The sequence below is a fragment of the Zea mays genome, chromosome 4 (genome assembly GCF_902167145.1).
Source record: "Zea mays cultivar B73 chromosome 4, Zm-B73-REFERENCE-NAM-5.0, whole genome shotgun sequence".
Taxonomy (NCBI): Eukaryota; Viridiplantae; Streptophyta; class Magnoliopsida; order Poales; family Poaceae; genus Zea; species Zea mays.
In genome coordinates this window covers 7,557,306-7,578,314 of record NC_050099.1, presented here as the reverse complement: position 1 = coordinate 7,578,314, position 21,009 = coordinate 7,557,306, and the positions used below count along the sequence as shown (strand labels likewise).

Here is a 21,009-nt window from a genome sequence, read left to right as displayed (position 1 = left end):
TTCTTTCTGATGAACATCGATAGTAGCTTTTGGATCACTGTGCTGATTTGGAAGGCTAGTTGTCGACATCCATCCTCTTGTCTATGGTGATTGGCGGGGGCCGGAGTCTGAGAAGCATGTTGACCTGCCATTGGCAAGCCCGTTTTGGATCATTGTGAAAGAACCAGAAGCCGGGCAAGTTGTGGGGTGGCTGTGCCGGTGGTGAGGAAGAAGATGATGACTGGCTAATAAGATTTGAGTGGGCAGGTGTGTAGCCCAAGATGTGCAGCCTGTGTTGGGTTGGGTTTCACAGTTTCAGCAGGCCGCCATTCAGATGATGTTTTGTTCATTTCTAGCTTAAGCTTTGGTGTCCCTGGAGCTGTTTTTTTTCGAAGTTGGAATGTAGTTGCGCTATGCTGTATAATTTGTTTTTTTTTCTAGTACAGTTCAGGTCTAGCATACGTCGTTTTAAAAGTGGTGATATAATATTGGCAGGTTGACTTACGGTTCACTCGCCAGCCATGATGTTCATGTCTGCCACTTCGACACAATCTTAACAAAAGCACGTCCGGTGAAGGCTGCTGTTAAAAACAAAGGGCGCGTTTGGTTGCCTGTATCTGTCCATGTTTGCATCGCGGGATGTAGGTAGCTACTGTTTGATTGGTTGCTATGAGCTAGGTTCTACACATGCGAGCTCTATTGCTTACACATAGATTTGGATCTAGGCTCCTTAAAGCATCATGAGCCCGACTCTCTAAATATGAATAAATTGGTCGCATCTTCGGAGTTAGGCTCCAGCGGTTCTAGCTCATACAGTCCGGCTACCGAGAGAAGCTAATTAAACAGGCAAAGTTAGCCAGGCTACCGAGAGAAGTCAACCAAACAAACAAAGTAGCCAGGCTACCGAATGAAGCCAACCAAACGGCAAAGTTTCTTCTGATGCAGGAACGCAGCTGTGTGATTCAGACGCGGAGGCCGGAATTATGTGTTATTTGTCGCCACCGTTTCTGTCCTGGTTGCCGCAGCAGGCAGCATCGTTTTCCAACAGGGGAAGTTCGGTGAGCCCGGGACTTGGTGTGATCCTCATGACATGGACGGCATGCTCCTCACGATCGTCGTCCTTTTTTTTTTGTTGTTCCGATTGGACGCCACAGGCGAGATTGTACCTCTCATAGAACTAGCGTCGCCATCTTCTTTTCCTTTTTCTTCTCCTTTCTTTTCCACTTTGTGCGCGCGCAACTAACCGTAGTGGAGAGCTGTTCACCTTTGGAAAAAAAAAATTCTGTACATACCACTGTATTTTTTTCTCAGTATGTTAATTGTCATCGCTAATATCATAACCCTTTCTACACCACTCGTATGAAATTTCTTAAGACTAGTTTGGAAGCGAGAAAATCGAAGGTGATTGGAGGGGCTAGATTTCTCTTCTTATTCAATCCACTTCGATTTTATGGCTTACAAACTATTCTTTACTCTTTCAAGTCGTCAAGTCATCGGTAACAACATAGAAGGGTAAAAAAAACTACATGTCATAGTCTCTTTTGTACCACTGACAATAACATATAAGGATAAAAAAAATTACAACATAGAAGGGTAAAAAAAACTACATGCCATAGTCTCTTTTGTACCACTGACAATAACATATAAGGATAAAAAAAATTTACATCAGAGTAGCATAGAAAGAATTAGGACATTTACGATTATAAATAAGATACTGGACAAAATTACCGTAGCATAGGGCTCCTGAGAAAAAGTGCCCCGTGCAACCGAATTTTTTGTATTTTAGCCCTTAAACAGAAGTAAATTTACGTTTAGACCTAAAAAAATTTTAAATGCAGTTTTGGACCCTTAGCTCGGCGCCATAGGCTGTGGCGCCGAGCTAACACAGCTCGGCGCCACAGCCTATGGCGCCGAGCTGTGACGTGGCCGCAACGGCTAGCTACGTCCAGGGCTGACCTGGCGCTGACGTGGCGGCGGCGCGGCCTCGTAGCTCGGCGCCACAGATCTTGGCGTCGAGCTACGAATTCCTATAAAAACGCCCGCGCGGCTGGCCGAGAGCAGCTCATTTCATCCCATTTCCAAACTCCGTCAAAATTTCCTGGATTCAAAGATTTGAGTTGGTTCACTTCGTAGACCAAGGTATGATTTCGAACTGATTCGTTTTGTATATTAGGTTTTTAGTTTAATAATTTGTATACACCTATTATATTATCATTTCGATTATTAGTTTGTGTAAACTTATTATAAAGCATAATAGGTACAAGTGATAATTATAATCGTTTATTAGATGAAAGACATGTACCGAGAGGCGTTGTGGCAGAAGAGAGGTCGTCCTCGGGAGTTATATCCGGACGTATCTAGTAAGGATGCTCCTGTTCCTCCTGAACTCCATGTGCCTAACTGTGACTGTGGCAGACTGGCTTGGGTACATCAATCACAACATCCAGACACGGCTGCTCGCTGCTACTACCTTTGTGGCACTTTGGACGTACGTAGCTTATGACTTGTCACTTAATTTTGTCCGCATTCATTATTTTGTAGATATGTAATAGTGCATCTTTCAATTATTTTAGGGACATCAGAGGTGTTTCTTTTTCCAGTGGATCGATGGTCCTGATAAATTTGACCCTCGATATCTTCTTTTCGTTAATTGGTTGAGTGGAAGGACCACTCATGAGCGTTTTAAGCGTTGGGTACCTCCTCCCCCGAATCCTCCACCAATGACGGATGCGGAGAAGGAGGTAGCAACAGAAAGACGGATGGACTCACCGCCTCGATGCGATTGTGGAGACCGTGCTGTCATCGACGAAGACTATGACAAGCAGTTCTGTTGTCCGAACATTGATTATGTGAGCCCATTGATACGCTAAATGTATGAACTAGTTTTTATTTACAATAAATTACTAATTTTTTCTCTTGCAGCCATACGGGTGGCGTAAGTGTCGTTTCAGAGAGTGGTTGTATGGTCCTTTGTCCCATTGGCCAGAGCCAGAGGTAAAGGAAAAGAGATACATGGGGTGGGCGGCAGAAGAGGTCAAATTTGATCCAGTACTCTGCAAATATGGTATTGAAGCTAAGTATGGATTAGTTCCTTCGGAGCTTGGCGTTGGATATTTTTGTGGACATATGGTCGATTACGATGAGGTTGGTATTTTTTTTGCACCAGATGTAATGTTATAGCGGTACTTACTATTTTTTTGTAGGAGACGAGGAAATGCAGTTGGGAGAGTTACGACGACAAAGGAGAGGTGATGCGCACAATAGAGTCCAAGAGAATAATGGGACAGAAGATGCGTTGTGGATCTCGACTCGTTGATTCGTACATTAACGATCGCATACGCGACATGCATAGGGAAGCAAAATCTGCCTTTTATGATAGCCCGAAGCGTGCAGAGTATAGGAGGTTGAAGGCGGCAGATGAGAAGAGAGCACAGGATGCAAGGGAATGGGAAGCGGCTCAAGCCGAGAAACAGATGTTGGATAATCTTGCTGATCGCCTCAAGGGAAGTAAGTGAGATAAATGATATTATAATTATGTTAGTACAATTTATTTATCCTGACTTTGCTAACTTAATTTTCTCATTATATTTGCAGAGATTGGAAGCGGCGTAAACTATTTGGCCGATGAGGAGCATGCGAGATATGTTCAGGATAAAATGGCAACGGTTGAGCTGATGGAGGAGGAGGACGACGACACATCTAGATTGAGTGAGCTTATCGCCCTCGCAGAGGCAGGATTACATGAAGAAGAGGAGGACGACATGTCAAGGTTGAGTGAGCTCATAGCACTAGCTGAGGCTGGATTACGTGCTCAAGAGGAAGAGGATGAGTTTATGTCACAGGCCGCCGCAGAGGTAGAGGCAGCTTATTACAAGAAGAAGTCTGATGAGGCTGAGGCTGAGGATGAGCTATTCTCCCAAGCTGCAGATGAAGCAGAAGCCAATTATTACAAAAGAACTGGTGACAAGTGTGATGCAGGACAATGCAGCAAGTGGAATGAGGTTGTTGTTGAGGATTGCGCGACGGATGACTCCGAAGATGAGTTACTCATAGATTGTGATTCAGACTGAAGAATTGTAGCCTATTATGTAGTATTTACGTATCAAAAATAATTTAGAACTCTAAAGATGCGTTACTTATTGCTTATTATGTTTTTTACAGTTCACAAAAAAATTTTGCAAGAGTTCCCCTTGTTTTATTAACAACCACAGTTCAAATAATCACATATTATAAGACATATAAGCATTTCAACATATAATACATCACAAAATAACATCGAATATAAAAACATCCACAGAACATAGTTCTTCATATAATGTCCACAAACAAAGTCCAAAATACAAGTTCCCCCAACATATAGTCCAAAACACATAACATAGTTCATATTACAACGTCTCCAGCATAAGTCCAAATCACACAGTCCATATCACAAAAGTATTCATTTCCTCCTAGTCTTACCCTTGCCCTTGGCCCCAAGAGCGTCGGTGCCTAGAGTGTAAGGGTCTCGTGGACGCCTTCTACGTGGTGTCAGCTGTGATGGCTGAGTTGTAGGAGCATCCTGCAACTGAGACGGTCCAATCTCCACCTGACCTGCGGCGCCAGCGCCAGCGCCAGCGTCGTCGTCGTCGTCGTCGTCATCGTCGTCGTCGTCGTCCTGGGCCACGTTCTCAAACGTGTCCCGCGTCGATCGCGACGAGCTGAGTCCTGCTGTAGATGGTCCAACTGCACAAATGGGAGGCTGAACGTCCTGCTGCATACGAGGCACAGGCAGCTGCACGTCAACGCCCGCTAGAGACCGGCATCCACACCGAGCCGCTGCTCGACGAAGACGACGTGATACCCTCTGTAATCGAAATGTTAGTTAAAGACATATGTTACAACATACAAATAAACAAGTTTTCTGTTAGACATTGATACTCACTGATAGTAACGATAGCGTTGTAGTATCTGAAGTTCTCTGTGAGATACGCTCGAGTTCAACAACAGATACGAGCATAGAGTTTCCCTATCACAAGTTAAGACATTAGGATGCTCAAAACTAGACATATCCCATTCAATTGAAATCTCTAATTTTAGTAAAGAAATAGTTACCACTCTATCAAGGATTGGAGCAGCCTCAATTTGGGACCCGTGCCGAGCAGCTATGTCGAAAGCTGTGTCTTCGTCGTCTGACGATTCTTGCTCGGCGTAGTCTGCAGCTGTCCACTGTCCCTTCAACTTGCACCTAGTCACACCAGAATACCAAATCAAATACCTCCGGAAGTTGTAGTTTGTGTGCGCCTGGTCATTCTCATAGTTCAGATCCCCCTGCTGGTCCCATTCATCAATGTAATCACGATGGTGCGTCTCGAAGTCCGTGACCTTCTTCTGTCTCTGTCTGTCGAACCTGCAAAAGTTAGAACCATATATTAGCGACTAATTGATATTTCAATTATTAGTTAGAATAACAAGTGCATGTAGTAACTCACTTATGAAGTTCTATTGAAGTCAAGAATGGCTCCACCGGAAACTCCTGGCGCAATCTGAACTGTCGAGCAACTTTGTGGGGCAAGTGGTACTCAACAGCATAAAAACAGATGAGGGGACACCTCATGAGGTAGAGGTTCTCGTCTATTGAGCACATGCTGCTCAACTGTATGCTGCCGAAATATGGATCAAGATACGGTTGCCAAGTCACTTACTAGGATGATCGTGAACTGGATCCTGGGTCAATATGATCTCTTGGGGGGGTACAACCGCATTAGAAGCCCCACAAACGCCGGGAATAGGACGAGAAATCCCATACTCGTGCGGACCCGATTGAGCATCGGGCACAACAACGACTTCTTCATGAAGCTCTACCAAAGGAGCTTCAATACGAGATGCATTTGGCATTTGTGGAGACAACCCGACTGGACCTCCGCAATGACTAACAGGTAACTTTTGAACAACCACATCCAAACATGGTGGAACCATCGTCTTCACAATTCTTAAATATATCACCCAATCATCTTCTGAGGTAATGGAGATCAACCGTCGGCCAACTGTTCCATATGTAATATGGGACAACAAACCCTGAATTGATATTCTAGGGTCGTTTATGTCGCAACTAATCTCCTCACAAGCTCGAGCCAAAAGCTGGTCAAAAGTTGGTCTTTCAACGAACAACATGGTCACGATCTTCATACCATCAAAAGTAACACTCCCATAAGCATCTATCTCCACCCTTCCTCCATGGTATAGTGTTACTAGGCTGTCCATCTATTACAAAAATGGATTACTAACTCAATAATGGCTATATACTTAAGCCTACTAACTTTCTAAGTAATAAATATATATTAACTAATAACTATATAGTAAATATTAAATAAACACATCAAACGAAATTACATAATCTATAAATAATGTACGAAAACATTGTATACGTGAGAACGCGTACGAGTCCAGCTAAAGGTGGAGAAGGTCAAGTCGGACGAACACCTACGTACAAAAAAACCTATTGTCAGTAAAAAATTTGGCAGCACCTCCCCTGTAAAGTGATGTTTATAGAACCTGCGAATAAACGACAACACGATGGTTGCCAACACAGAAAACATGTAATACCAATGCGCTAAACAAAATGATAACTATATAAACACTAAGAATTTACTAAACACTAACAATATGCTAACAATTTACTAAACACGAACAAGAGCTAACAATTTACTAAACAATAAAAAAATACCTAACAATAGCTAACAATTTACTAACTAATACCTAACAATAGGTAACAATTTACTAACTAAGTAAATACCTAACAATACCTAACAATAGCTAACAATATAGTAACTAAAAAATAAAAAAAATACCTAGCGGTCGCCGGGACGGGGAGGTGGCGCGGCGGCGAGGGAGGTGGCCGGGAAGGGGAGGGAGCTCGGCGGCGAGGGAGGTGGCCGGGACGGGGAGGGAGCTCGGCGGCGATGGAGGTGGCCGGGACGGGGAGGGAGCTCGGCGGCGATGGAGGTGGCCGAGACGGGGAGGGAGCTCGGCGGCGGGCGGGCGGCGAGCTCGGCGGGCAAGCTCGGCGGGCGGCGGGCGGGCGGCGAGCTCGGCTGGCGGCGGGCGGGCGGCGAGCTCGGCTGGCGGCGGCGGCGGGCGTAGGAAACGAAAACGGTCGAGCGAAACAGAGAAGAAACGAAGAGGAAAGGGGGTTTCGGTTAAGTTTCCTAGCTCGGCGCCAAGATCTGTGGCGCCGAGCTAGGTGTGCCACGCGGGCTGCCACGTCATGAAGCTCGGCGCCATAGGCTATGGCGCCGAGCTGTGTTAGCTCGGCACCACAGGCTATGGCGCCGAGCTAAGGGTCCAAAACTGCATTTAAAATTTTTTTAGGTCTAAACGTGATTTTACTTCTGTTTAGGGGCTAAAATACAAAAAATTCGGCCCGTGCAACATCCACAGGAGACCTTTACATGGAACTTAAACAATCTTGAGAGTGTTCAGTTGCAGCACTTGGTGATCAAAGCAATCATTGTGTTCTAACCACCATCAACTAACTAAAGGCCTATGATTGTGAATGGCGCCATAGGGGATAGGCACTGAGCCCTGTAGGTGGCTCTGGCTAAAAGATGTCTGGATGGATGTACAGTAGGTTAGGATGGAAATGTTTCAGTTGTCTCAGCCTCTCATGAGTGCGTAGAGGGCAATATGTTATCACATACTATAATAAGGATAAAAGTGCAAGGGTGTCTCATCTAGGGGAGACCATGGGGCCCTTGGGGGAAAAAATATATATTTAACGATACTAATGATCTCCCATAAGAAAAGAGTGTTGGGTGGACATAAACAGCAGGTAGAGAAACTCAGGTACAAGGAACAACAAACAGGTTTTGAAGGGTGTCGAAGAGTTATTAATTCTCAGATAGGCGAAGAGAAGTAAGTGTGCCACTTGATGAGATGGATGGATCCATGCAGTTCAGAGATTTCCAGGAGACGGGAAGAAACAAGTGGTCCGAATAATGGAAGAGAGATGGCAACTCAACTGTCCAAATGCACTTTGCAGTCTCTCAAGACAGGCTTCTTCGTTAAAGGGACGAATTACAGGAGAATATTAAGGTCGCCTGGATGCCACACACCACAGCACCCATTCACTTTTACCATTTTAGATGCAGTGAGCACTCCGCTATGGACCACAAGAGAATTGCCAAAGGCATAAGATACTGCCAACTTGCCATTGCGTCCGATGCAAGAGCACCATTTTTTTTCCCCAACAGGCAGTAGTGTTCGGTAATCTGCAATCGTCCATTTCCTGACCTGACAGCACCAACAAAGTAAATAAGCTCGCGACAAAACTTCCAATTCTCTATCAGAATCGCATTTTTTCCCCTTTGTACAGTAAATGGCAAGTGAAGGACAACGACGAATGGCAAGTGAAGGGATACACCAAGACAGACATGAGTGCTGGGCCGCCTTCACTTGCATCTGGCCTCGGATGGAATCGATATGTCTGGTGATGCTTCATCTTCTCGAGGACAAGTGCAGCATCCACACGAAATAATTGAGTAATTGGGTACTACATCCTTCAGCCTGCAGGTGAGGTGCATCTAATCCAACACTGTAGATCGTGACCTGACCAAAATTAATAAGGGCGAACGCATCAAGGGACTGCAAGCCAACAAAATATAGACACATCATGACCATAAAGCAGTGACATTAGCAACTTTATGCACCAAAGTTGGTGCATCAAGAACAATCTAGGGCAGGACAAATTCCTTAGCGATAGCTTTATGCCCCATCTTGCTTTGCAGGGGAATTTCTAAAATGCCAAAACAGCAGATTTGCGTCATACCCAACTGCGACTAAATTGGCTTTCAGTTGTGTGTAAACAAGAAGCTTTTACACACCCACCAATGATTTCCCCAGCAAAAGATTATTCATAATGCTGAAGTATTGATAATAATAACCATAGAAACCTTCTTCATCATGTAGGCATGTAGCCACTGAGACAGACACAGCTAATGGAGATGTTACGTTGGAGATTCTACCAACTTGAATCCTGCAGCACATATGGATGAATGAGGAATCTGTGGTTAAACAATTAGTGAAAAAAAAAATCGACGGCATGTAATTTAAAGAACATCTCCATCAAATGTAGCGATGGATCTGATTCTTTTTCAGAGGCTTGTCACACTAGTTAGTAACACTATTTGTTTGATTGCTTGTCCTTTCTGCTTCTGCCTTTTCTTGGTTCTCCAGGTGAAGCACAATGCCATATCCTTGTTCTGTTCTTTAGTTTGTTCTGCACTGAAATTATTGCTAGAAAAGGAGGCACTTCCTCTTCATTAGCAGGAACATGGAACCATAAATATGTTGCCCCATTCAAAGAACATAAGCATCAACTTGGCAGTCTAGAAGTTGCTTTGAGAGTAGAGATGACTAGATGAAAGGCAGCCACGTTGTTAATATTCAAATATTGTGTTCAGAGAAAGGGAGACAAAATTGGAAAGTTGCTATTTCATGTCAAGGTCAAACCAATAGAAACTGGTAGCATGCAACAAAATATGTTCCAAAAAACTGCAATTTATGTTGAGAAGGCAATAAAAGGTAAAGGAGCAAGCATGTCAGCAAACTCAAATGCCACAGCTTTGTTAATGGGATCTTGACAATTTGGCTAATCAAATTGTCAATAACTAATAGCTCTAATAGAACACTTAGACTCAATATGATAGCATGAACTGAAAACAGTCACTCCCTCCGTCCCTAAAAGAATGCAATTCTAGCTTCGTGGGCAGTCAAATAATTCAATTTTGACGAAAATCTATACAATAAGTACTAATATTTGCGATACCGAATACATATCATAATGATCTTGGAATATGTTTTCATAGTAAACCTATTTTAAAGACATAAACGTTAATGTTATTTTCTATAAACTTAGTCAAACTTAAATGAAAGTTCGACTTGTTCCAAACCTAGAATTGCATTCTTTTTTCAGACCGAGGGAATAATAAGTAACTTAGTTCAGGTAAACAATAATAAAGGTAAAACTGTACCATATTGATTCTGCTTTGAAACACAGCAGATAATTTACCTTTTTTTCTCGAACAAAAGGTCGTTCAAACGCAGATAATTTACCTCTACTTCTAATCCGCATATTTACTTCTGTGCACATTAGCACAATTTGCCACAACCAAGATACGGGACCAGAATGCTATAATAAACATGTGAATCATCATTGCCAAAGCAAATTCTAGTGCCACAAACCTCTCCTGTTTTGGCATAGTCAGAACTCAGAACTAATGGAAACAAACAGGACTATATTCTTTTCACTCTGAATTATATTCCAAATGAATGAGCTTAACCAAATATTATTTTCATAATTCTATGTCAAAATGCTTTGTAGCATTTGTAAAGAAATACTACGGAAAAATGTTCTAATACTTTCTATCCTAGGAGCCAAAATGGTGAATTAACTGCAGTCCATTTTAACCATACTTTGCACCAAACTTATTACATTCCAGTATTCGACAGTGTAGAAAAGAAAAACAAACTGGCCCACAATAAGTTCACATTGAGTCATTTACTTACATGTTGCATTTATAGCAAAATGAACCTGAGGTTCAGATAAACTATGCCATTGAATTAGTGGTACTTATTGATAGGAAATGTTTTACATCTTACTAAAAATTATAAATGCCATTGCCATAACTGTCTAATGAAACCATGGTTTTTAAAGCGGTAAGGCGGTCCAAGGCGTTGGAGCACCGCCTGGACGCCTAGGCGGCGCCTAGGCGACGCCTAGGCAAGGTAGGCGGGCAAGGCGCCTAGGCGTTAGACCACCGCCCGGACGCCTAGGCGACGCCTAGGCGTCGCCTAGGCGACGCCTTAAGAACAGAGAATGAAACTATAAGGTTCCATAATTTTAAGTGTATAATCTTCACAATTCAAGAAAGATTTAATTATCTGAACTCACGACATATCTCCGAACCACTAATAAGAATGATCCAAATAGTCAGACTTAAAAGCAATGGCTATTAAGTTCAATTCAGCTGACAGAAAACCATACAAACATATGATATCCGCTGAAGGGCTCACATATGCATGCCCGATGTGTGTCCCTCATCAGAGAGCAGGCCCAGAACACAGACGTCAATCTTCTGTTCATCCTCCTATCGATTTTGTTACGTTTGAATGGACCATTACACAAACTGAATTACACAATCACCTATTATATGCTAAACATATACATGACTAATCACCACACTTATAAGCTCATGAAGACAATGTGCTATCATCCAACTTGTGCCTTCATAGATAGTAGATAGCTTACCTGTTGGAGCAGGAAGAACATACGCTTTTAAGCATTAAAGAGATTCTTCAATAAGCATGAAATGCACTATTAAAAAGAACATAGTCACCTTGTATAACCAGAGTGATGCACAAGTGTAAAATGTTAAAAATTAATCATTTGATATCATCAATTCTCTTAGTGAGCACTAGAAATAAAAGGATAACTACCAAAATAGTCACATAGATAAGGAAGACTTATTATTCCCTAGAAATGTTACTAAAAAGAATCCCTCCCCTACATTACCACAATTCCCAAGGTACATATGAACAGGTCAAAAAAAAGGAAAGCAAAGGACATGGTTTGGAGTTATTGTGGTGTGGTGTCCTGTGACATTAGGAACGTGCCTTAACGCCTAGACGTAACCAGGATCTTGTGCTGTCCTGTGGTGTTGGGGACACACCTGGACTCCTAGGTGACGCCTCAAAAACCATGCCATGCTATCAATTCAGATCAATAACAGAATGGTCCCCCCTACTATGCTTAGGTACTACTATGCTTCACTCATCGGTGATGCAAAGCAATCAGCATCCCTTTTTTTAATGAACAGAAGAATATAAAGTCATTGTCAACAGAACAAACAGGCAAAAACGTACACACTCATTACAGTAAACAATTGTCGTTTCTGCTCACCACTTAAAGCATCTACTTTCAAGCCAGTATAGAATTATTTCAACATTGTATCCATACAATTTAGACTGACTACAATACATCATGTTCGAAACATAATGGAATGCATCACATCAGTATTATATTAATGTTGCTGTGAATTATTTAGAAAACCTCAAAGCTACAAAGTCATAACCCAAAAGAAATGATCAGTTAATCAGAATTATTGCAAGTCTAAATGGCAACTAATGTCCCAAAACATTCATGTGTTCCAAAACTAAAATGTTAGTTCACAGATGACCAAAAGCAGCTTTCCACGCTGAAGAAGCCAAATTGAGACAGAATTAACATTATCAGACACCATAGGTAGGGTAGGATAACAAGGCACAGTTGATGAGTAAACATTGCATAAAACAGAAGGTAATGATTCACAGTTGCCTCCAGTCACTATTAACCAAGAGAAGACAAAGGGAAAAGGCAACAATTGTCAACAAAGATATTTCTTTTTTCTTTATTTCTTACAATCTATGGGCAAATGATTTGCCAATGTAAGGCTATTCTCTGGAGCTAAAAAAACTTTGATCAAGATACACAGGGAAGATCAAAATTTTTGAGGTTGCACCAAATTATTAATCTAAAATACTGCACTGCATGTCCCACGTTCCAGAAATCAATTGCAGGCCCTCCAAATGGAATTAAAATGAAGAGATTAGACATAGGCATGTAAGAAGCTACATGAGAAGTTCTATCGGACCTTCAGCTTAGCCTAAAATGCCTGTGGGCAGAAGTTACCCATCAAGGAGTAAACAGACTCAGCAGAATTTGCCTTCTTTATCCTTCCTTTTGGTCAAGATGTACAGTTGATAATGTAATAGCCCTGGTATGTCAACAACTCATCACAGCACAATTGTACACAAAGCTTCCGGAACGGCGGGTGCCAATGATCTTCCAATCTGGCAGTCCATTATTGGGTACCCAGGAACAAATTTCAATCACCCCGCTACCACCAGCACTCATTGCACCAATTACAATGAGCATATCTCCACAACTACGGAAAGCAATGCCCCAGCCATGAACTGATGTATACCTCCCGGGTAACAATCCAAGAGTGATCCATGCATTATTTTCCTTGTCATATTTCCTAACCTCCTTCGTTGCATAGTCAGCAGCATAAAGTTCATTATTCACAACAGCAACAAGAGGTGGAGCACCACTTCCACCATTAAGACCCTGTGCCATATCTGGGATCAAGCGCCAGGTGCTGCTCTCCAAGTCAAACTCCTCAGCACAACTAAGGATCTCATTGTGCCTCTCAGATTTCCCACCGATGACATAGAACTTGCCATCCATGAAGAAACCAGAGCACATCTGCCGTGCCCTATTCATGCTTGGAAGAGTGGTCCATGTCTGCATCTCAGAATCATAAAGCTCAGCAGAGTCCAATGTACCGTTCTGGCCAATACCGCCAGCTACAATAGCCTTCTCACCGAAGCTTGCGGAGCCAAATAAGCACCTTGGTGTGTTCATCATTTCTCCTGTAGTCCAAGAGTTAGTGAGAAGGCTATACCTCAGCACAACATGGGCTTCCACCCTCTTCCCAAAGACGAGGATGTTGGTGCCCACGGCCAGGGATTCTTTATCAGCAAGTGTGAAGCATTCTATGGGAGGCATGGAAGGGATGCTGAACCACCGTTGGCGGCGCGGATCAAAACCTTCCCACTCGAGAACATTGCATGAGCAGTAGATCATCTGCTCGACGATCCCAGCCTCACGCCTCAACCTGTAAAGCTCCCCAAACCTCACAAGGGAGTAGAAAGATCGATTAACACATGCCACATCATAATAGTAAGACCGGGGAAGACGGAGCAGGCATGAAATGGCCAACTCCCTGCCGATCCCGCCGATGAGGTCGCCCGTGTTGACTTCTCCACCCTCATCAGAACCCTCCATCTCGGAGGACCAGGCTCTGGCTGCAAGATTCCTCGAACCACTGCCGGTCTTGTTCTTCTTCTTGCTATAACAATTCACCAGACCCTCCACCTGTCCTCCCTTCTGCGCCCACCCCACCTGCAGGCGGTCGATCACGCAGCTCCTGCTCACAGAAGGATCCTCTTCAGCGCGGGTCAAATCAGGGGCAGTGCTTGATGAGGTTGCCGAGTCTAAGCCCAGTATCATGCGCTGGTCCCCCAACATGACCTGAGCACCCTTCGGATTTCACAGCGAATCTACCGTGATCCTAAAGGCTGCACCAATCCTCCGGCAGCCAAATCCACAGAAACCAGCAGGAAAACCAGTCGCAGGGGCGGGCGCAGTTAAGGGCCTGGGCTGGGTGTACACATGTACGCCTGGTAATTTTTGCCAGAGAAAAGACCGAAGTCAGTAGGCATAACATAACGCATGTATACACTTGCAATTAGATCAAATCCGAACACAGGTAGGCTTAATTTACGGCCTGAGTGCCCAGTTTCGCACAGCAGGAAGGGAAGGGGAGGGGTGGGGTGGGCGTACCTGGTGCGGCTCGTCGCCGGCGAAGGGGCCGAAGAAGACCTGCCGAAGGGCCCGACGGGGACTGGGCGGCGGCGGCTGCCAGGGGTGCGGGCGCCCAGTCGTCACCACAGAGGAGAGAGAGAGAGAGAGAGAGCTCACGCGGCGAGGGGAACGGGAGACGAGAAGAGGCAGGGCCGCAGCCCGCAGGGACAAACGCAGACCGGGGTCCGGGTGTGTGCGTTTGATTATACCCCGTCCAAATTTATAGATGCGCCTACAGCTTGTTTAGGGCTAAGCGGCAAGCGCACTCCACAAAAAAGAAAATAGTTACCGAATCATTAATTATATTCTATTCTACACGGCAAAAGAACATCAAATTAATTCTGTGCCTTTTCTCCTCCCTAATAAATTGTTTCTATCTAAAAAGCAAAAAAAATAGAGATTGTCTAATTATGCTCGGTTCTCCACATGGATCGGTGTTCTTAGCAACTTCAGCCTTGACTACTTAGTCTTATTTTTAATGGCCGAAAAGATACTCGCCGGAGTTTCTATCAAAACTCTCAAATTCAAGAATACCCTTAAATTTCTTCTTCGACCCTCATTCCTAGAGTTATAGGCTAAATCATTAGCATTCATTTTTCATCACACAAACATAGCCATCCGCGCTATTTGCTTGGCTCCAACACCTCGTGTTGCCTTCCCGCATCGCGCGCGACGAGACCCTCTCCTAGCCCTCCTAGTTGCCTCCCTCATGCCCTTCCGACAACGACCATCCCCCTTGGCCTCTCAAGTGGAGGTGGGAATGAAGTTGATGCGACTACTAATGAGGCTAGTGCCCTCTATGAGTGAGGCGAGTCGACGTCGTTACTGACGCCAACACTGATTACATATCGTCCGACTAATCGTGATTAGTCGGTGTGATCGGTTGTTAGTGCTCGATTAGGGGTAACGATTAAATCAGGATAGTTGATCGTCCTTATCATCTGCCTAATCGCGATTAATCGTCGTGTTGGGCGATCAGACGATAAGCCTAGGAGCATCTCCAAGAGACTTTTTATTTTTGGCTCTCTATTTGACTCTCTATTTATCTTTTCATAAAGATTACATTATATATGTAGCATCTCACTCCAACAAACTATCTATCTAGTTTTGCTAGTCATGTGGCTAGCCAAATTTGGCTAGTGTGAGAGCTGATTTGGAGAGTCAGATAGCTTGGCGAGTAAGATAACTAGTCTGTTGGAAAGTTATTTTGCTGTTGAGTAGCCAAAATTTGGTTTGATGAGTCATTTAACTAGTCTCTTGGAGATGCTCTAGCAGTCCAAAAGCCATTTTAGGCTTAAATGTTGTCTGGGGAGGCCAAAGGACGCCCAGTCGGCCAGGCCCTTCAGATACAGCCTGGGTAGACCAATGATGAGCAGTCGGCCAATCCCTTTAAATGTTGTCTCGGGAGGCCAAAAAACTATTTTAGGCTTAACAGCAGCTGAGCAGCAGCCTATCTTCTACGGTTCTACCTCCAGTCCTCCACTCCTCCATTCTCTTCTCCGGCCTATCTTCTACCACCAGTCCAATCGAAGATGAGCAGCTCTTCTGAAGGTATGGATGTCGTGCTGCTTTTGCCTGTTCTTCACTTCTCTTTGTTCTCTGCTCTCTCTCCCTCTGTTCTTCACTCCTCTTTGTTCAACAAGGTCTGGACTCTGAAGGCAGAGCTGCTATTAAGTTGTAGACTTGTAGTTTCATAGTTTTATATAAACTTGTTGTTGTTGTGTTGTTATGGACTATTTAAGTATTTATACTGTTGTAAGCCTCTATACTATATAAGTATATATCTATATATAGTGTTATATATTACTATATATCTATATATATATATCATGTATGTCTTGGAATACACAGGACGACCAGGAGGGCGATTAGGGTCGATCAGGGGCGACTAATCGCCCTGATCGATGCCTAAACGCGACTAATCGCCTAATCGCTCAGTGGCTTCGATCAGGCGATCTGAAAACTATGGACGCCATGACCACAATTGCCCATCTCTGTGGGCTACATGGGTCGCGGGAAATGGTGGTGATGGGGATATGGAGAGATGGAAAAGGAGGCAGAGGCAAATGCAGTCATTGTGTGAATCTACACAAGAACGATGGAGAAGAGGAAGAGATATAGAGAGAATGACAAGCAGGTCCCCTATGTTAGTCTCTATAAAAAATAAATTGAGATGTTCTACTTGAGAAAATGCAAAAAAGTGTTTCCTAAAAAATGAGTGGAAGCGCTCAAATCAAAAAGTAGGAGCCCTGATTTCCCTGATTTGAGAGCTATTGCTGGAGTTGTTCTAATATCTTCTAGCCAGCCATAGCCACCCCTTTGATCTAGCTAGGTACGTTCAAGGACAACTATGATGGTTAGAAGAATCAGATGGTGAAAAAAATCATGCAAGTAAAAAATGGACGACAAAATCTCAATTGGGAGCGAAAGAAAATTATGTAAGTGAAAAATTAAGGACGCCAAATCTTGGTTGGGAATCGAGAAAAGTGCACGTAAATATAAATTTTGTGTGGTCCAAGCTCATAAAAAGGAAAAGTGGCTAAATATGAATGTAGCTTAGTGACTACGGAGGACAAGGGTAAGAGAGAGAGAGAGAGGAGGATGAAGAGTTAGAAGCTTTACTAATCTGCTAGAAGAGATTAACTCTAACTGTGTTTGCTCTAGGTGATAAACACTTTCTTAGTCTTGAAAAGGGGCGAGGAGGGGGGTTAGCTAGTGAATATGAAGGACATACATTTGCTACTATCACCTACTGTCAACCATGGCAATCCATGGGTAGAAAGTAAGGCAACTAAGCTTTAGCCTAAACAACATGCTTAACTGCTACATTTACCAACTAGTCCAAGCAAAGTTTAAAAACAATCAATAGAACAAGCTATCTGTTGCAAATAAGGTACTCATGAGCAAATAAATAAACTAAAATATTGCCAAAGTAAAAGGAAGAGAACACTTAAGGTCACTTCTCCGTAAATACAACTGAGGCAAGTACCCTATTTATAGCCCTAGATGGTGAGTGGTACTTATAACTAAAGATGGCTTGGAGTGATTGTTAAGTCCCAGTCGCTCAGGCTTCATGTAGCTATTCAACTATCAGATTTGAAGATCTTATAATCAACACTTAAGGTCAAGCTCAAGAGGTTAGATGCATGTTGTATAAGGCAGTTGATGGGTTGGTTGGCCTTGTAGAGTCCAGTCGTCCCTTGGATAGCTTTTGAGTGTTAATGGTGTCGATGAACTCGTATTGGTCGCACTTCATTTGGAGTAGTTTGAGGTTGACAAGCCTATATATTGGGCCTCTTGAGAGCCTTTTGGTCATTAGGATTATTGCAAGCTTCAACCTCAAGTGTATGTAAGTCTTTATGTATGCCCCTTGTCTCTTGTCGTAAGTTCTGTGAAGTTTGACAAAGGTGTGGGTTGATTTGCTTCTTCCATTAGCTAATTACACAATCTTCCAAATGATGTAAATTTTGCTTTTAGACTCAAATTGAGTGAAGAAAAACTCTACTTTTTATCATTTCAATGAGTTATTCAAATATGTGATTTGGAGAACTCCTAAAATGTAAAAGTGTTCTTTTGTTTTTTCATTGTATGCACATTGAGATGCTCAAATTGCTCTTTTTTCCATTGATGATACTTATGCTCCAAATGCAAGAATTAAATAGATGCAATTATTATGGGGCTATCTCAAATTAGGAGAAGTAAGTGGCATTTCTGCTTCATCGCTTGGTGCTACACTAGCAAGGTTTAACCTTCAACCACCGCTGGCACATGCAGAGAATCATCAAGATCCAACATTTCCATCAAGGACAAAGGTCTCTTGGGAACCCACTCAACAACCCAAGAAATTTACCATAAAAAAATTAGAAACACACCTCAAAAAAATACTCAACGATTAGTAATGTGTCATTATAGCCTTTCATGTTGGCACCACAGAGCAACCAATTGGAGCTATATCTTAACCATCATCCAAGAAGCCAATGGTCTGTGTATTCGATATTGTTTTATCTATCCCACCTCCTTTCTCCTCGCCATTATTTTTCTCTACCACACTAGTTTTTCTTTGTATCTCTATCTCTCTCCCTCTTTTGTTTTTGTATTTTATCAACAACTCCAAATGTGAAAAGGGAGAGTGGAAGGTGGTGATGTAGATATTTAATTTTGACCATGTGTTTATATTAGTTCCTATTAGACTTTAACCTTTTGCTAAAATTGAATCATATCATAATGTGCACAAGAGAGATCTAGTTATATCTTCAGCTTAGTTTACATTCTCAAAAACAATAATCTTCAGATTTATTTGTTAGAGTTTGGAGCTATAGTGAAATTTCATTATTGGAGCTAGAATGGTGAGTAATAATTGGTGGAACTACAATGACGATGCACACCAACAATTTCTTGTGCTATATTTGTGGTAGTGCTGCTGTTCACACTTGTGCTAGGGTGTGTTGGTGTTTTTTTCTTACTCGTGGATATGCCACAATCTAGCCCTTGTGTTAGGGCTACGATCCTAGTGCAACTAGGTTTTGGTTTTATTCTGTTTTCCAAAAATAAACGGATAAAATGATTTGACTCATTTGCCCCAAACAAGAGCTGTTGATGTAGTTATGCCATGATATATCAATATTTTTCAAGTGGTGACCCCAAACGTTATGTAGGCATATATATGGATATGGTAATATATGTTGGATGTGCATGAGTGTGATTTCATGTTTCTATGGTAAATGGCACCTTTAAGCTATAATTTATGGTGAAATAAGAGTTACAAATATTGTGTGGGTGTTTTAATGCACTAGAACTAGTAGTTAGCTTTTAAAATTAGTCGAGGCATCCAAACAGTCTAACTAATAGTTTAGCTATTAGCTACTTTTAGTAAATTAGCTATTGGTTAGCTAGTTATTTGTTAGCTAGCTAATTCTATTATTTGTTAGCTCTAGTGCATTCAAACACCACTTATATAGTGTATATAAAGGTTTAATGTTTCCATACTTTTATTTTACTATTGAAGATCAAATAGTATGTATCCATTCAACTAAATCATGGATATCAATGTATGGATAAATAAAGATATATGCATGTTCATATTGAACCTTTCTATAATAGAAACCTATTTTGTTAACAAATGAAACTGTTTACCATTACATGATGCAAATGGTTATAGTCTTATGGTTTTAATTTGGGATCGAAAATGATCAAGTTCATATGTGTATTATAATGCTCCAAATCAATGACATAATACCATGCTAGCTACAACAACTTTTATAACAGATGATGTGTAATGGATGCATCCAACATATTTACTTTTCTTCAAATTATGTTATGTTGTGAGATGACTTAATTGTTCTAGAAAGATGGGGCAAATAGGTTTGAGATAGCTTCAGGTGAAAGTAAATATGTAAAATTGTAGTAAAAGACAGAGTATACAATGCATGGGGAATTAATTTGAATTATAGCACATGAAAAGAAGAAAAGCTAGAATAAGAAAATAATAAAGAACTACATAACATGATTTGGAGGATTAATATACTATCCATGATAGTGTGATGGTGAAAGCCCTAGTTTGGTTTTGGTAATTGAGTGCAGACCATATGTACTAATGCTTTCGTTGAATACGATCAGTTAGGGTCCAATTGATTGTGATAGACAAGACATATGAGGTGATGAAGATCAATATCAAGATCTCATACATGCAAATGTTCATAAAATAGAGAGGAGATGGAGAAAAGTCAAATCATAAGGCATAGATACATGATAGAGCTTTGCTTTTGCCAACAATGCTACAATAGAGTGTATGGTTAGGTTTAGGATAGATAGCTATATTATAAAGAGAGCAATCTTTAGTTGCAAGGGCTATCTAGTGTCACTAAGTGTGAGTTTCATATGCATATGTATTACACTTAGTGACATGATGAGATGAAAGAGAAAACCCTTTAAAATGCTTGTGAAATGCTAACTCACTTGCGCAAGTTATTGAAACACTTTAGGAGATAGCACATTTGAAAAAGGTGTTTAAAAGGATATGTTGGTGTGCCTCAATAGATACTGGACTCGTCTGTGGTTTCCTAGATGAGGCACAAGACATGTGTTGTGCTTATTGACTAAGGTTCCTATGAACTCTCTGCATGAGACATGTCTGATGCTCCCTATGGTAGAACACTAGAGTGCAATTTGCATTGATGGCTTGTTTGAGATTGTGCACATGACATGTCCAGTGCAGGCACGGGATGGTGCACAACACCATTCTACAAGAGAGGCTGCTCTGCGGGAAGTTAGTTGTTGACACTTACTAGGGCTATCATGTGAGCACTGAACTTCTCCATTGGATGTCTTACTATTCAAATGACTATTTTTCAAGTTACTATTCGAGGGGAACTATTTGTCGTGTGATGTGAGCTCTAGTGCTCCATCAAACATATTTGGTGCCTCCATTTTTTGGGCGGAATCTTCCAACTGCTAGTTGAGGTTGTGGGCTCATAAATAAAGGTGTTGGCAAACCTTGAATGTTTTCTTGGTCCTCATTGTTTATAACTACACCCTTTGGAGATTGAGAAACATCTCCAACTCACTTGCAAACTTAGTGATCACATTTGTGT

General features: G+C 42.1%; 1 protein-coding gene across 2 annotated transcripts; it reads right to left on the bottom strand.

The window, feature by feature from the left end:
- Positions 1-10,869: 10,869 nt before the first annotated feature.
- Positions 10,870-14,621, bottom strand: LOC100382301 (F-box/kelch-repeat protein SKIP11). 2 transcript variants are annotated; one of them, XR_564998.3, is made up of 3 exons: positions 14,399-14,621; positions 12,645-14,235; positions 10,870-11,263 (listed from the first exon to the last, which is right to left on the bottom strand). XR_564998.3 is itself a non-coding variant. In NM_001175050.1 (2 exons), exon 2 carries the CDS (start codon positions 14,081-14,083, stop codon positions 12,776-12,778), a length of 1,308 nt encoding a protein of 435 aa, NP_001168521.1. In that variant the 5' UTR covers positions 14,084-14,235; positions 14,399-14,592; the 3' UTR covers positions 12,377-12,775. The 2 variants fall into 2 exon arrangements, 1 of the variants encoding a protein (NP_001168521.1); NM_001175050.1 differs by lacking the exon at positions 10,870-11,263 and having other exon boundaries at positions 12,377-14,235; positions 14,399-14,592.
- Between the last annotated feature and the right edge of the window lie 6,388 nt (positions 14,622-21,009).

Bases quoted from the DNA above. Each gene is read 5' to 3' on its own strand.
- LOC100382301 (NM_001175050.1), bottom strand. From the start codon at position 14,083: ATGTTGGGGGACCAGCGCATGATACTGGGCTTAGACTCGGCAACCTCA.